The sequence below is a fragment of the Triturus cristatus genome, chromosome 6 (assembly GCF_964204655.1).
Source record: "Triturus cristatus chromosome 6, aTriCri1.1, whole genome shotgun sequence".
In the NCBI taxonomy this organism is placed as follows: Eukaryota; Metazoa; Chordata; class Amphibia; order Caudata; family Salamandridae; genus Triturus; species Triturus cristatus.
Window position 1 is genome coordinate 980,641,118 of NC_140589.1, and position 15,922 is coordinate 980,657,039.

The 15,922-nt window shown below is 43.4% G+C and overlaps 1 protein-coding gene across 50 annotated transcripts in view; it reads left to right on the forward strand.

The window, feature by feature from the left end:
• The window catches only part of LOC146820883 (uncharacterized), a 1,936,624-nt gene that overhangs the window by 1,621,724 nt on the left and 298,978 nt on the right, over positions 1 to 15,922 (forward strand). For all 50 annotated transcript variants that reach the window (XM_085611721.1, XM_085611696.1, XM_085611722.1 and 47 more), the window contains one exon: positions 2,631 to 2,669. In XM_085611721.1, coding sequence (XP_085467847.1) covers positions 2,631 to 2,669 — 39 coding nt within the window. The remainder of the gene's footprint in view (positions 1 to 2,630; positions 2,670 to 15,922) is intronic.

Genomic DNA, 15,922 nt, shown 5'->3' on the forward strand with positions numbered 1-15,922 from the left:
TCTTCAGCACTAATCATAATTTCTATGGCAAAATGAACCCCCTCATTGTGTTCCTTTTTAAATTAAATGTTTTAAGTGTTACCAGTTTATTCCAATCAAGATGGCTTCAGGTGTGCCATACATTTGTCATAAGTAAGACGGTAAGCGCTCTAGTTGTTCTTAAGAACACTCTGGGACATTCTGTCATTAGGCTATACTTGGGCTACATCTGGGTGATATTTGGGCTACATTTGGGCTCTTTTGTTTCTGGTGGCCATCTTGGGAGATTTATTTGTTATGAAGTTTCCTAATTTCCTCATTTACTGCAGTCTCCTCAGTAGGAAATACTTTCAGTTTTTTACGTGGTTCCATCAAGAAGGCATTCAGATGTGTCACACATTTGCCATACATTTAGAATGTTAGCACTCTAGTTGCTCATTAGATCACTGTAGTAAAGCTACTGCTCACCAGGGAAGTCTGCTGCTGGTATTCAAAGTGCATGTTTTAGTCGGCATGTCAGAATCTTTTTATGACATAGAAGAGGATTTGAGAAGTCAAAATGTGCCCTAATTTTTTTTCTGCAGCACTAATCATAATTTCTATGGCAACATGAATCCCCTCATTGTGTTCCTTTGTAAATTTAATGTTTTAAGTGTTACCACTTTATTCCATTCAAGATGGCTTCAGGTGTGCCATACTTTTGTCATAAGTAAGACTGTTAGCGCTCTAGTTGTTCGTTAGAACACTCTGGAACATTCTGTCATCGGGCTATACTTGGGCTACATCTGGGTGATATATGGGCTACATTTGGGCTCTTTTGTCTCTGGTGGCCATTTTGGGAGACTTATTAGTTATGATGTTTCCTAATTTCCTCATTTACTACAGTCTCCTCAGTAGGAAATATTTTCATTTTTTTACTTTGATTCCATCAAGAAGGCATTCAGATGTGTCACAAATTTGCCATAAATTCAGAATGTTAGCACTCTAGTTGCTTATTAGATCACTGTAGTAAAGCTACTGCTCACCAGGGAAGTCTGCTGCTGGTATTGAAAGTGCATGTTTCAGTCTGCATGTCAGAAATTTGAGAAGTCACTCAAAATGTGCCCTAATAGGGCACATTTTGACTTCTCAAATCCTCTTCTATTTCATTAAAAAATTCTGACATGCAGACTGAAACATGCACTTTGAATACCAGCGGCAGACTTCTCTGGTGAGCAGTAGCTTTACTACAGTTACTACAGTGATCTAATGAGCAACCAGAGTGCCAACATTCAGAATTTATGGTAAATGTGTGACACATCTGAATGCCTTCTTGATGGAACCAAAGTAAACAAGCATTGAAAATGCAATAGGTCTCGCCCTCGTTTAAGTTAAAGCAATTCCGTTTGTAATTAGGTGGCTTTTTAGCTTTGCTTGTATTAGTGTTTTTCAAACTTTCATGTACATAACATGCATATGTATGCATATATGTATATGTATATGTATATGTATGCATGCATTTATATTTGTATTTATATGGATATGCAGATTATATATATGTTTATATATGTATGTATATATAGATTCACTGAAAAAAACATAGGTTTCAGTGACGTTATAGTTAGAAATTAGCATTTAAAAAAGCTTTGAAATTCACTGAAAAAACCATAGGTTTCAGAGACGTTATAGTTAGAAATTAGCATTTAAAAAACCTTAGAAAGTCACAGAAAAATTGTTAGCTGGCCATTTAACTCGTACAAAACCATAGAAATTCCTCCGTTATAGTTAGTTCTGCTAACTATAACTCATCCACCCGCAATGCACTGCTGATGATGTCACATATTGCATTATTCATGACATGGTCAGTGACATCACTGATGACATCACGGATGACATCTCAAATTACATCACTGATGACATCACTGATGACATCATCCAGTGAATGTGGTTTAGTTTGAATTTTAAATATGTATTATATATATATATATATATACCAATCTGTATTGAAGATTGAGTGGATATATAACTGTCTGAATGGAGGATTTAGTAGCTGTCTGACTGTCTGTTTAAGTGAGTAATTAAAAGTGTCTCACTTAATACATGGATTAGTAACTAAACTATGTGAATGTGTGCATCACTGTCTCTGTTGTTGTATAACATGCTGCATCAGTTGGTCACTAACTACATGAGTGTGTATATTAGTTATTGATTAGTTGGGTGAGTATCTGTATGGGACACTGAGTTTGTGTGTGGTTGGATGGGGTGTTTGTAACTCTATGCATAGATGTGTGAATGGTTGATTGGCTAGGTGTATAAGTTTAAGAGTACATGTGGAAACAGTTGTTTGGGTGACTGAGTGTATTTATTTGTGTGTTGGTGAGCGAACATATGTTTTAGTTGTACATCTTCAACAAAGTAAAAAATAAAAGGCATTTTATGTGAGAGTTGGTGTATATAAACAAGCATGTGTAAGAGTCAGTGGTTGTGAGAGTAACTATATGAATGAGTGTATAATTGTAAGGGTGATTTATTAACATATTAACTATGAGTTACTATGTGTTTGAATAAATGAGGTGTTGGAAAATTGTGTAAGTGAGTAAATGTAGGTGTGATTAATTTTATATATAACTATTTTAATATGGAGTCTCTAATAGTGTCTTATTTTACTTTAGTAAAAACGAAGACAGCTGAGCCAGCAAAACAATCAAAAGGTAAGCTAAATGCCTAAAATTACAGTAATCTTGATGGAGCCTGTTCCCCTTGTTTCATCCTCAGAATCTGGTGATACAAAATGTAAATAAACAGTCAAATACCTGAATTCTATGCCTATAAATCACTGAGTACCATGCTGTGCTACAGTGTGACTTCGCCAGCCGATATTGCATGTTTACCTGTGCATTCTTCACATGTAACAAAATGTATGGAAAATCCTTGTCGTCCTCCTTAAAGGCAGTGTGGTTGTGCATTATTACTTTTTTTGGGCAATAATTTTAAGCATAAAACAATGTAACAAGAACGTTACCAAGTCAATTCACACAAGTAATGTTTAGTCAAATGCACATTTACTATGTTTCTTCTCTTAAAATGTGGGTGAATGTGTGTCAAATAGCGTGATTGTATGAATATTCAATAGCATGAAAACCGATAGAAGCTGCTCTTGTGAACTCCTTCTTTGTCTCATACCACATGATCTGAGTTAGCAGAGGTTCCAATTAAGGATATGACCTTGTAATTCCTCAAAATCTATTTTAATTCTTAACTGCATTGATAAGAACTGCTGGACTTTATTCATTAAAAAATATATATATAATTGACCAAAATGAATATTTCCTGTTCCACCCATTCCTCTATCTTCACTATCTTAGTGTTCAAAATGTTCACAGGCACTTTGACCAAGTTATCAAGCTTCACCATCTTCATTTTTATACATATGAGGATAAAACTTGGATACACCTCAGTTAGAAGGCTGGTGCTCAAAGTGAGACACTTGTCCATATGATTCTTATATGGCAGGATGAAAAACAAGTTTCTCTTAAGAAACTGAATAAAAGACAAAGTTTCTGATTAGCTTTCGGAATACGCAATATCTTACATGTCCCTGCTTCCTATCCAAAAGCCTCAATAGAATGATAAAGGTAGAATACCTAGGGATTCTTTTTACTGGAATATTCTCAATTCCTGTCCCCATCTATTTGCGTTGGTTAAGGTCAGTGCTTAATGTTTGCTGGTGTTTGCTGGTAGTCGGCATCAACACATTATTAAACACTTGTTCATGAAAGGACGCCACATGCTGATGCTCAGCTTACTTCTTTTAGCAAAGCATGATGGTTTAGCAATGAAGGGGCATATTCTCAAAGACTTATCGCCGAGTTAGCGGCACTTTATCGCAGCCAAAGTGGCAATAAATTTAACGCCCTATTCACAAGCTGGTGCTAACAGCCGATATCACCAGTTTCCTGTGATAGCAGCTGCAAAAAACATCGCCATGATGACACTGGCAACTAACGCTAATGATATGCAGAGTAGGCGTTTCCGTGATAAAAGCCACGACAACACCACTTCACAACATTCTCAACGACCAGCCAGATCGGCGATAAGATCCAAAAACATGCAATAAGGCGCGTTAGCAGCAGGGATTTAACACCTGCTCTTACCTGGTGTTAAGTCAGACGACAACCTGCACCATAGAAGGGAGCCCAGCCCAGAGCCACACCTGAAGAACAACAGATACCATGGAGCTACTGATCATGTAGCTCGGACACCCAAGAGGGCCACAACACTCACCTCCACCACCCAGAGGCCCGCTACCCCTCCCCTCCCCCAGGCCACCCTGAGCCCCTCGGACTCCCACAGAGGCAGCGCAGACAAAGAGAGCAGACCTTCAGAAAACACACCAGCCTCACAGACTTAACACCAGAGGATGTCATTGCCCACTACAGGCTCTGAAGGACAATCTTCCTCTGCATCCTCACCCACATTGCCCACAGGCTGACGGTACCAACACAGCGGACAACCAACATCCCTCTGCAGACAAAGCTGCTGGCTGTGCTGCACCTTGGCCTCTGGGACCTTCCAACCAACAACTGCCAGAGTCGGAGGAGTCTCCGAGCCAGCCCTATCCAAGTTCCTCACACCTGTCTTGGATGCCATCATCAGCTTGGTACACCAGCACCTTTACTTCCCACACACAGTGCAGGAACACCTGGAGACCAAGCAAGGGAACTACGCAATAGCTGGCTTCCCGTGCGTGTTGGGGGCAATCGACTGCACACAGGTACTCCTCGTGACCCCTGCCGCCACTGCACACAATTACCTCAACAGGAAGTATACGCATTCCATCAATGTGCAGGCAATAGTGGACCACCGGGGACTCTTCACCAATGTCGTCGCCACCTACCCAGGCAGTGTGCGTGATTCCTTCATCTTCCAACAGTCCATCAACCAGCGTTTTGAGGCTGACATCTATGCAATGCTCGTCAGCAAGTACCAACTAAACACACCACATACCACACACCTCAACTCCACCAACATACAACTCTGGGAATGCACATGTTACAAAATCACATACAACATGCCCACATACCAGACACAACAATAAAACGTACTCTGGTAACGTAGGCTAGCCTTGTACACAAGCCATCAACAGCATGGCACCTCAGCCACACAATAGCAGAATGTGGGGAGAGGTAGGTACCAGGCATGTGCAAAGGAGGCAAGTGACCTATGAATGAGAATGTACACAATGCCAAGTGTGGCGTGGATGTGCTGGACAGGCTTCAGTATGCAGACTACAGACATTTCCATGTTGACATTCACTGCTGGTGTTTTGAGTGTAGTGGACAGTGGTCGCAACCATGTTACCTCAGCCAGTGTGGAAGATTGTGGAAATGTAGCTTGTGACCCCCCCTGTAAGCGTGAGCAGAGTGGGCTGGCCTGGCATACCCCAGGTCAGCATAGGGGTGCGAATAAAAAGCACGTTGTTCTGGGCGTGGTTCTCTTCCCGGATGGCCAATGTGTATGCCAGGGTGGCGCCTCTCACCTCGCCACGAGGCCGATACCGTGAGCGGTGGTTCCTGCAATCCTGTGCGCTTGCTGCACCCAAGGCCGCTGGTCCTCAGACCCGTCTTGGCTGCCCCTGTGCACCCAGGCCTCCCTGCCCACCTTCCAATATCGGTGTGTGTCAAAGAGGGCCCACCACGTGCCGGTGCAAGCTCCAAGCCCGAGGCCCACGACCACACAAATCCAATCCAGTCCGGACCAGGCAGAACAAGGCATCATCATACACGCTCAGCTCTGGTGGTTCTACCTCCGTCAACCACAAATCATCGCCACATGCCATTCCAACGCCATTTGTGAGACTTCCAGGAGGAGCTGGCTGAACAGCGCTTGGCCCGCGCAGACTGCTGCCTCCGGCCTACACTGCGGTCAAGTAGGTCACACATTTAGAACTGAGTCTTGATTTCGTTATGGCAGAGTTCATATCATTGTACGCAAGGAGAATAGGAAGAGGAAGACGCGGTTCAGTCCGGAGGATAAAAGGATCATCGTTATGGAGGTGATCGAACACTACCAACAACTGCTCTGGTGCCACTAACTCTGTGCATCGCAAGCCAACGACATGTGGCTGTGGGCCCCTGCTGACCGCTGCCTCCGGCCTACACTGCAGTCAAGTAGGTCACACATTTGGAAGTGAGTCCTGACTTCTTTATGGCAGAGTTTATACAATTTGACAAGCCTCATCTCAGACTGCATTCCCTTTCAGCTCTGGTGCCACTAACTCTGTGTCCCGAGATTCATGGACACTCTCTGGTTGAACTTTGATGGCATCTGAGTATATGGCCTGGGGGTTGTCTTCATCATCATGTAGCTGATACTGACTTTGTGTTAGAAATGAGTCTGCTGCATTCATCTCCTCCCTATTGCCTGTTTCTGCTTGGTTCTTCCCTCTGCATCATGCCCTGGAAGAACACCTTTCACTGTCCCCCAAAACACTCCATGACATTCACCTTCGACATTGACGAGCACCCGCTCAGCTCTCATGGCCCTACCTCAGTGCACCGCAAGTCACCGTTCCGTGGCGGCGTGACTGTGCCGGCCGCAGTGCATCTCTGTGCAGCTCAAGTCATGGACCCTGTCTGATTGAATATTGGATGGCTGCACACGCCACCACCGCCAGGACCACCTCCAACAAACAACTGCCAGAGTCAAAAGAGTCTTATAGCCAGACTATCAGAGTTGCTCACACCTGTCTTGGATGCCATCATCAGCTTGATACCCTGCTTAGCTCTTCAGGTGCACCACAACTCATGGACCCTTTCTGATTGAGTTTTGTGCTGTGGACAGCTCACGCAACAATCTCACCTCAGGCAGTGGGGAAGACCTGGGACGATGATGAGGGAGATGAGGAAGGTGTAACACACCCCAATGCAGCTGCAGCAGGAATATCCCGAAGGGGCACAATCCTAGACAATTTCTTCACATGAGCACGCTCAGCTCTGGTGCCCCTACCTCAGTGCACAGCAACTCACGGACCCTTCTAATTGAATATTGGGTGACCTCTGTGGTTGCTCTGGCTACCACCATGATGCTTCGCAGTTGTTTGTGTTATGTTGGTGTTTTCTGTTTCTGCTTTAATAGTGATCACTGTTCAAGTTGTTGCCAGCACCAACCACTCCCTGAGGGCTGGCTCACACTCACCCCACACCCATCCTGCAAAGGCGTCACTGGTCTGGTGACCCTGGTAATAAAAAGTGGCCGGGCGCACGTGACCGTAGCCCGTTCAACTAGGTATCAAAGTGTGTCCGTGTGCTCATTACGTATGCATGATGGCCCGGGCCCTACCACATTACAATGTGCCCTGTACAGCGGAGGCAACCATGTCATCTCAGGCAGTGGGTAAGACCTTGGACATGTAGCTTTGTCGTCCCCCCTTTATATGTAAGAGGAGTGGACAGGGCTGGCATATGAAAGTCCAGCGTAGGGGTGTGAATGATTATCCTGGGGCTCTGGGTGTGGTTCAGTACTGGAAAGGTGCAAATGCATGTGTCCCTGTCGCAGTGTGGGTGTCCGTTGGGTAGTGTAAGTGGTCCCTGATGGGAATTAGACACCCACTTATTTAATCTAGTTCGGCTGCCATGAGGTTGAACCCCACCCGCACCTGTTCAGCCACCTCCTTCTGGCAGTCTAACACCTGGCCTTGGAATGCGATGTGTGCTTCGGTGAGGTGCTGGGAGCCAGCCATGGTGGAGGGTGCTTCCTGCTTTGTGGTCTGTGCAGGGGGTGGGGTCTCCTCGATGCAGCTGGGCTGCCCTGCTCCTGGAGGTGGGTTGCCTAAGATGTCCATGAGCTGTTGTAGGGCATTGGTGTTGAAGGTGTGGAGGTCTTCTTCATCACCAATGATGAGTTGTGTGGTCTGCTCTGCAGGAGGTGTTGATTGTCCCTCTGCAATGTGGAAGGGAGATGCATTTTAACATTGTGTTGACATGTATGTTGACGCATTGTTCAAGTTTACATACAGACTGCATGACAATGTACATTGGGACTGTTTGGGAGGAGCTGACTATTTGATGCGGGACAGTGGACATTTGAACTACATCACGGATGTGAGGTTGAACACGTACATTTTCATCTCACAGTTTCCTGCTATGCCAGATGTGACTGGCCAGTTTCTACGCACAAGCGGAACTAGTTGTGTCCTCTGTTCTGTAGTGAAAGTGTTGCACTTTGTACCACATTGAAAATAATGATACCAATTAATGGAAAGTTTGTACCAGTGCTTTTATATTTCTTGAAGACCCTCACCCACTCTTTTAGTTGCTTGATTTAACATTGGTTTTCATTCTAGTCCCTAACACTAGAATGTGTTCAACCATGTCTCAGGGAGCACTTTAGATAATTTCCTATGAGGGTTAAAGAATGTAAATATTTCTAAGGGTCACCCCAGTTTCCTTTTATTTTGGGTGCCCTTTATATGATTTAAAAACAAATTATGTGGATTTATCTGGAGGTTACTGCCTATATAATTCTTTGAAAGTCAACCTGTTCCATCCCATTCACTCTCTGGCCACTCTATGTCCCAGGCTATCAGGACTAATGCTATATCCCTAAATTGTATTCTATAAAAAGTCCTATTTCTAATAAACCCGTAATTGTTTTGTAAGACAAATATAAATATGAAAAACATGCAGGCTTATTTCGCGGAGCCATTTGGCACCTGGTAGTGCCCTAGTTGTTGTTCAATCACGTATTATAGGAACAAGTGGGAACATGCCCCTTGTGAGAAAATGGTTTCTTTGATGAGGGGGCGTGAGCCCTTCTCAAGCAACAGCCACATAAAGTCACTAAATTAACCTGTGCTTAACTCTCTGATAATTTGGCACAAAACCAGTCAGACTTAACTTAGAGGCAATTTGTAAAGTATTTATGCAGCACTTAAACAGTAATTAAGTGAAAACAAAACACAAGAAAAATCCTGAACTAATTAGAAAAATAGAGAACATTTTAGTAAATTATTTGAGACCAAAATTGCAAATGTCCAATCAGTAGAACTGGATGTATGCAAATTTAAATATTTAGAGAAAAGTAGTGCCAAAGGTGCAAAGTGGCAACCATGGGTATCTTGTCAGACTAGAACGGGACAAAGTCACAAGTTTAGGCCAACTGCAACGGAGCACAGGCCGGGCACATGACCAAGTGTGTCCCACTGAGAATTGTACCTTATGTTCTTGGTGCATGGTCTGCACGGCGTTGCATTGTGTTGGATTTAGTAGAACCCTCAGTTAGGCTGGTACAGAATGTTTAGCCCCACTTCAAAGGGTACGAAACTGGAGGGGCACCACTTAGATGGTCAGAACTCACTCAGGCTAGGTCGAGGTACAGGTTCAAGATGGTTGAAGTTTTTCTGTCCCTGAGGTTCTGATCAGGTGGCCAGCTAACTAGACCATGGACTGTCTCCAGTAGTCCTAGGTGCAAGAAGAAAAGCAGGTCTCAAGCAGCAGGACAGTCCTCTGAGGGCACCAGGCAGCTTCAGGCAGCAGGGCATTGTGCAGAAGGGCAGTACACTGAAGTACACAGCAGGCCACAAACATGACAGCAGTCCTTTGAGAGTCCTTCTGCTGCTCCAATAGTGAACTGAATAGTCGGTCTGAGGTTTCTATTTTGATACCTGGTTTCCCCTTTAAAGTGGACAAAGCTTCTGGAGCGTTACCCCCACAAAAGAATCTGGAATTTTCTGCCTCCCTGCCCTGGTCTTAGGTTGTCTGGGGGCACGATAACTTAGTGTGAAGCCCTTTGTGAGTGTGCAGAGGCAACTCCTTTAAAGTAAGTGTGGTAGGTGAAAGCTCCATACCCTCATGCTGCCTAGATGGCCCATCCTACCACCTCTCAGTGTCTCTCTATTGTGTGGCTGTCTGGTAAGAATACACAAAGGTCAACTGCCACTGACATCTGGTCATGTGACACAGGAGCAGGCTGCAGGCACCAAATGACTAGGACTAGAAAATGTCACCTTTCTATAAGTCGCATTTTCATATTTGAGACTTAAAATTTGACTTTAAGAGAAAAGAGGGTTTTAAACTACAATTCTTTATAGAACAAACTCATTATTCCTAGCTATTACCAATCAAAAACTATCACTTATTAAACGTAATAGGCTAAGACAATGTTATCCTATGGTAGAGGTAGGCCTTGCAGTAGTGAAAACGAATTTAAGAGTTTTTCCATAACCGGACATGTGAAACTTGAAAGTGCATGTCAAACTGTTAAGATAAAGACATTGCATTCTGCCCACTTGACTGTTTAGGGCCTTCCCACAGGGGTAACGTGTACTAGAAAGGAGGGTTGGAGCCTGGCGGAAGGTTTATTTTGCCATGCCAAAATGACAGTTTAAAACTGTCCACAGGCTGCCATGGATTGTACAATCAGCGCTGCTGGCCCACTAGTAGCATCTCATTTACAGGTCCCAGGTACCTGTAGTACCACTTTAGTAAGGGCTTACAATTAAATTAAATGTGTCAATTGGATGTAGGCCACCTATCCCATGTTTAAAGGCGAGAGCACAAGCACTTTAGCACGGGTTAGCAGGAATTAGGTGCATAAAATCCTAAAAGCCAACATGGAATACTAGATGAATGTGACTACAGAGGCATTTTCCCACTTGGTGCAATGCATAAGGAGAACCCATGATTTGACATACCCTTGCCATTCATGACTCCTAAACTATGGAATAAACTTAATTTTCTATTTCAAAAATGAACAGTTGTTAAGTTAAGTTATAGGTTAATGGCATGGGTTTAGTCTCTGAGGCCAGAACACCCTATAACCGCAAAAACCTAACAAACTAGAAGCACAGGTTCTCCAATGGGTTTTGAGTGGTATCATAGACAATCCTGAGGGGAAGTACATCCCCTTGGCAAATATTCCCCATTAACATTTGTAAGTTATATATTCACACAGGTCACTCCCACACAGTTGACACCACCATGGACAAGAAAGGTATCACAGGCTATGAAGGAGTATAAATACCAGGTGTTTCCCATCACCATCTCCTGCCCTGAAAATATCATCACTTCATCTGAAAATAAACACATACTTGGCTTCTTGGGTTCCTGTCATCCTTCACTTCCTTTTTGTGGTCCCTTTATTGATATACTTACCTCCCTAAGATATCCCACTGATATCCTTGGCATATAAAGAATTACTATAAACCTGCCAAATCCCCTCATAAGAGAAAAAGAAAACTACAGGTAGTCTCAATGCCCTCCTTGGGTATTTTCTGACTGTACTTAAAAAGAATATATTTGGAGCTCCCAAGATCTACCATCTCTCTGTGAGCTCTTCCTACTTCACCATTAGGAGTTTCTGATCTCTGAGAAGGTGGTGCTAGGTTGCATAGTAGTAGTGTTGTAGCACCCATCCTAATTGCACTTACTTGCTTACATTTTTGCAGTTAGTTTTATCGCAAGCATGACCCAAAGAGTATCAAAGTACTTTGTAGGCAAGCGGTGTACACCAGAACACGCTAAAAAGAAAAACGCAGTCTGCATCACAAACGATTCACAGGTAAGCATATCAGCAACATCGGTTTCAATACTGGTTACATAGTTTAGATGCTGGCAACATGATTTTAGAAATGAAAGTCCTTGTGTGTTCCTTGAACATAATTTCACCTTTGTTACGAAAACATAAAATGGTCCACACCAAATATCGCTGCTAATTCTTGCGGTGAGTTTTATGAGAATCAAGAGTAAAAACATACAAGCAGCGGAATTGTATTATTCAAATCCTCCCTTGGAGAAGATGGGTGTCTCCTATGGATGTTGGTGGTTGATTTATTGTGTTTTTTTCTTGGCTGCTTCTAGACCTGATGACTCAAAAATACATGGCCTTCCGACATTGCCCTGAGGGTCAGGGAACACAGACCTCCAATCTGCCCCATGTATTAGGCTGCCATGCCCCTCAAATGAAGCTCAACCCAGCTCTTTCAGTCTCATCAACAATGCCCAACACTGTAGGGTGCGAACTGACGGGAGTAAGGCCAGGAGGAGTCACATGCTCCATCTTCTGGTACATCAATCACTAGCAGTTGAATCTTCTGGTGCTTTGATCATCAACAAGAGCCTCCACATGGTAGGAGGGGAGCCAGGTGGGGCAGGGAATCATCGGATATGCTAGAGAGATGAGCCCATGCTTTCCTTTTAACAACGGACAATGCTAGATCTTCAGAATTCTAATCCTGGTCAGATGATGCGCCCCAGAATACTATGGAATACATTTCCAAATCTCTGACTGTGCTCTGTTCCAGTCTGATACCTATGGGAGGCACTTTAGACATTATGAGAGAGACGGTTGAGGCACAAGGGAACATCTTGGTGATGTCTGAGAAGATAAATGGGAAGTAGAAAGTGTGGTGCGGCACTCTTTACCTTATATCCCCCGAATCTTTAGAGCCCTCGACAGTCCAGTTGCTGTCACACCAAACAAATAAATGTGTATGTTCTTTGAGGGAAGTCATGGCAGTTTGCAACCTTTACCAAACTGATTTGTTTGATTGATGTTTTATTAGGGAAGACATAAACAGTTGGGAATTGCTGCACATGAATTAGCAATATTGCTAGAAAATTGCTATGTTTGCAACACTGCAAGACACATTTTCCTCTAACTACCATCAAGAGTACCTGTGTGATGAGGGACCTGGCTTGAGAGGCCAAAATGGTGAACGCTCTTTAAAGGAGCGCCACATCGAATCCCTCAAATTTGGCATTTATCCATTGCTCAGTTGGCAATCGACCTCTATACTGAGAATTCTGCACCACACAGAGCGTGATGAGGTCTCTGCCACAACCTGGACTGCTGTGACACCCTGGAAACCTCCTTGCGAAGTGCAATGTGGCCACTCCATGCCATCTAAACTGGATACGCTGCTCAATAACATCACTTACACCCTGCGTAGACTTGACTGCACCTAAGTCCTGTGGAGCGCTGCATTTGTCATTCTCCCCCCTGGCTGCCCTGCCTCCAGATTCTACTGGGGAGGTGATTTGTCTACCCCCCCCACCATGGACCCGTCATTCACGTTGGCTTTTTGCGGGACATGATCGCTCCCCCTCTATATCTGCAAGTCCTCCCTGTTGGCGAGGGGAGTAGGCCTGAGGTGAAGAGGGACTATCTTGCCGTGGTAGTAAATGGTGGTGAGTGTAGCCCCCTCATTGTTGTTAATGAATAAGCTAGAGGAGATCTCAATTCATTTTCAAGAGCTGTTTCCTTAATGATCTTTTTTATACTTTTTCTTTGGTGTTTTTGTGAGGTGCAGTACAGAGAAAATTTCCTTATTTTTCAAAGTCTTGCTTATAGCACATTGTTTAAGCTGCACCAGCCGACACGTGTTTCACCCAAACGGATCAATTAGACCTGGGCTTTCTCAAGGCTGAAAGAGATGTTAATACGGCAGGGTCAATTGTTGTTTTAAACGAGGCTAGCTATAGCCAGACACCCAGTGAGGGAAGTAGAAGGTACATGCTTTGGAGTAATCCAAGGTCAGATATTGTGCACTAGTCGTGAGCTACAGTGACAAGGGTGAAGGTAGAGAAAAGAATGAAGGAAGGAGATCAGACGAGATAGATAATGAAAGAAGGGAGGGAAAAGATGGGATGAAGGACTGTGGTTTGAGGGAAGGAAAAGGGGGAGAGAGAAGTAAAGGTGCGGAATCCTAGTAAAGTAAGTGAAATTGTGACAAGCCATTATATGAGTCTAGTCTTGTTTTAATATGGTTAGTAGTTTGCTTTTGGGGTATTGTTAAAAGGTTTTAGTTCAGGAAGAAGGTGAAGTTTAAAAATGTAGTCTTGTTCCCAGTGCTGGCCAAACAGATGTTAGGACAGTTATCATTAATGTTAGACAGAGAGTGTCTACTTTTAGCGTGCAATTCACGCGGGCAGGGTGAGTACATTCCGCCTGCATATTAATAAGGTTAGTACAAAATTCATTGTGCACCCACTTGTCCCCATTAGGCTTTCAACATAAATCTATGCCTTCATTTAATACATGGGTATATCAGCAAAAGTTGTATACCTTTTTAGAGCATTGTTGTAGCATAGTCTGGTTCACATATACATCATTAAAGTCAATGGCATTGTGTCACATATTGTAAGGATCGTGTCAGAATCTGAAATAGAGAAGTAAAAGGAAGGTCAACATGTTTAGAATGGAGTTCAGGGAGAAGAAATACTAAACCAGCATGAATAAGCAAACAGTTGCATTCGTGCTTTCGGGCCATATAACCTTGATGATCTATATGAGTTCCTTAAGGGCATGGAGTAACATGCTGAGTAACCTAATGTACGATGGGGCGCATATACTGCAGTTGTCAGAAGACCAATAGATTACTGCGCCATTGAAATTGGGGAGTGCTAATAGTAGTATGAATTCCCATTAGTTAGGTGACGGGTGGGGAGCCAGAGTTAAACTCCTAAAGTAAAAGACAAAAGTTCTGGGAGCAGGCTCCTGCTTCTGTGTGCCGCACAGTTTGTGAAAAGCTAACCGTCTACACGGCAGGAAAGTACCAAACTGTAATAAATGACTTATGTCAATGGTCACAGAGTAAGAGTCCTGGGTTATTCCTTCTCAACCACGTCTCGTCTTGATGGAGGTTTGGTGTTCTACATGGTCGTCATCTTCATAATGCTACTTGGCTGAGGACAGCACGGTACTTGTAGAAAATACGGTCTCCATCTTTGAACGTATATTTTTTGCTTACATACTGATCAAGTGTGCAAAAAGACCAATCTCACATTGCCCTCAACACGGGCTGTCAACAGGATAAATAAAGTTTAAAATATATGAGCCGTATGCTGGTGCATAGTGGCATGAAATAGGTTATTGGGCCAGGGCTACTTTGTGCAAGTATTGAATCAACCCGGTGACTATGGCAATTATGGTCGCCATCGTGAATAGTTATGTAGCCAGAGCTGCTCAAACGTTGTGTACAAGTTCCACTGTGTACGGGGTTTCTCAGTCCCTGGTATTAACGCCATGTGTGTTCATACAACCTCTTCACTACCAGTGGGGGTCACCTGACGGCAAATTTGCTAAGGTATAGATTGATCAACATAATATTAAAGTTCTCGATGCTCTGTTAGATGGAAGTGGCGGTACTTATGGTTCTGGATTAGTGCGATGCTTGAGTAAGGCTTAATAGTGATTTTGATAACGAAAAACCTTTTTAGGGTTAGCAATCGCTATGTCCAGGCAAAGGGATGTCTGTCATAATGTAGGGTCATCATTATTCTTTCAGAGGATGGAGGCTTGGCCCTGGGTAAGTTTAGGGTGGAAAAGATAATGAAAAGAGTAGAAAGAGTAGGAGAGGGAATCGGAGGGAAAGAGATAATAAATAGATAAGCAAGTAATGCAAAACACAGTTATTACATATAGTAGTAATGCTAGTGGCTGGAGGTAAAGGGAAAGACAGGTTTTACAGTAGTCATGTTTACACATGATTGTCTTGATATATATGTATTCAACCACAGTTCTTACATATATAGAGTCAAAGCGACTAAGAAGATGAGTTCAGTTCCAGATTATTTATTCAGAGCCGATAGTGCCATTCATGATCTTTGTTCAGGCCCTTCTCCACAGTGCCAAAACAGATGATCATAGGACTTTCTTGTTGACGTAGTCTGAGCTCCAAGTTGCCTCCTCTTGCATTTTTCTTAAGTCTTTTGAGGCCACAGAAAGTGAAGTTGCGGTTATGTGGTTGATGTTTCTCATAGCGCTCCAGCAAGGGTTGTCGTTAGTCTGTTTTATGAATGTTACGATAATGCTCTTGTGTCCAGATTTTAAGGGGGCGGGTAGTGCTCCCTATGGTAGTGTTTTCCACAGGGGCAGCTAATTATGTATATCACATTAGTACTCTCACAATTTATGAAGTCTCTCATTTGGAATTAGTGCCCATTCACATTTACGTCCTTTGTCT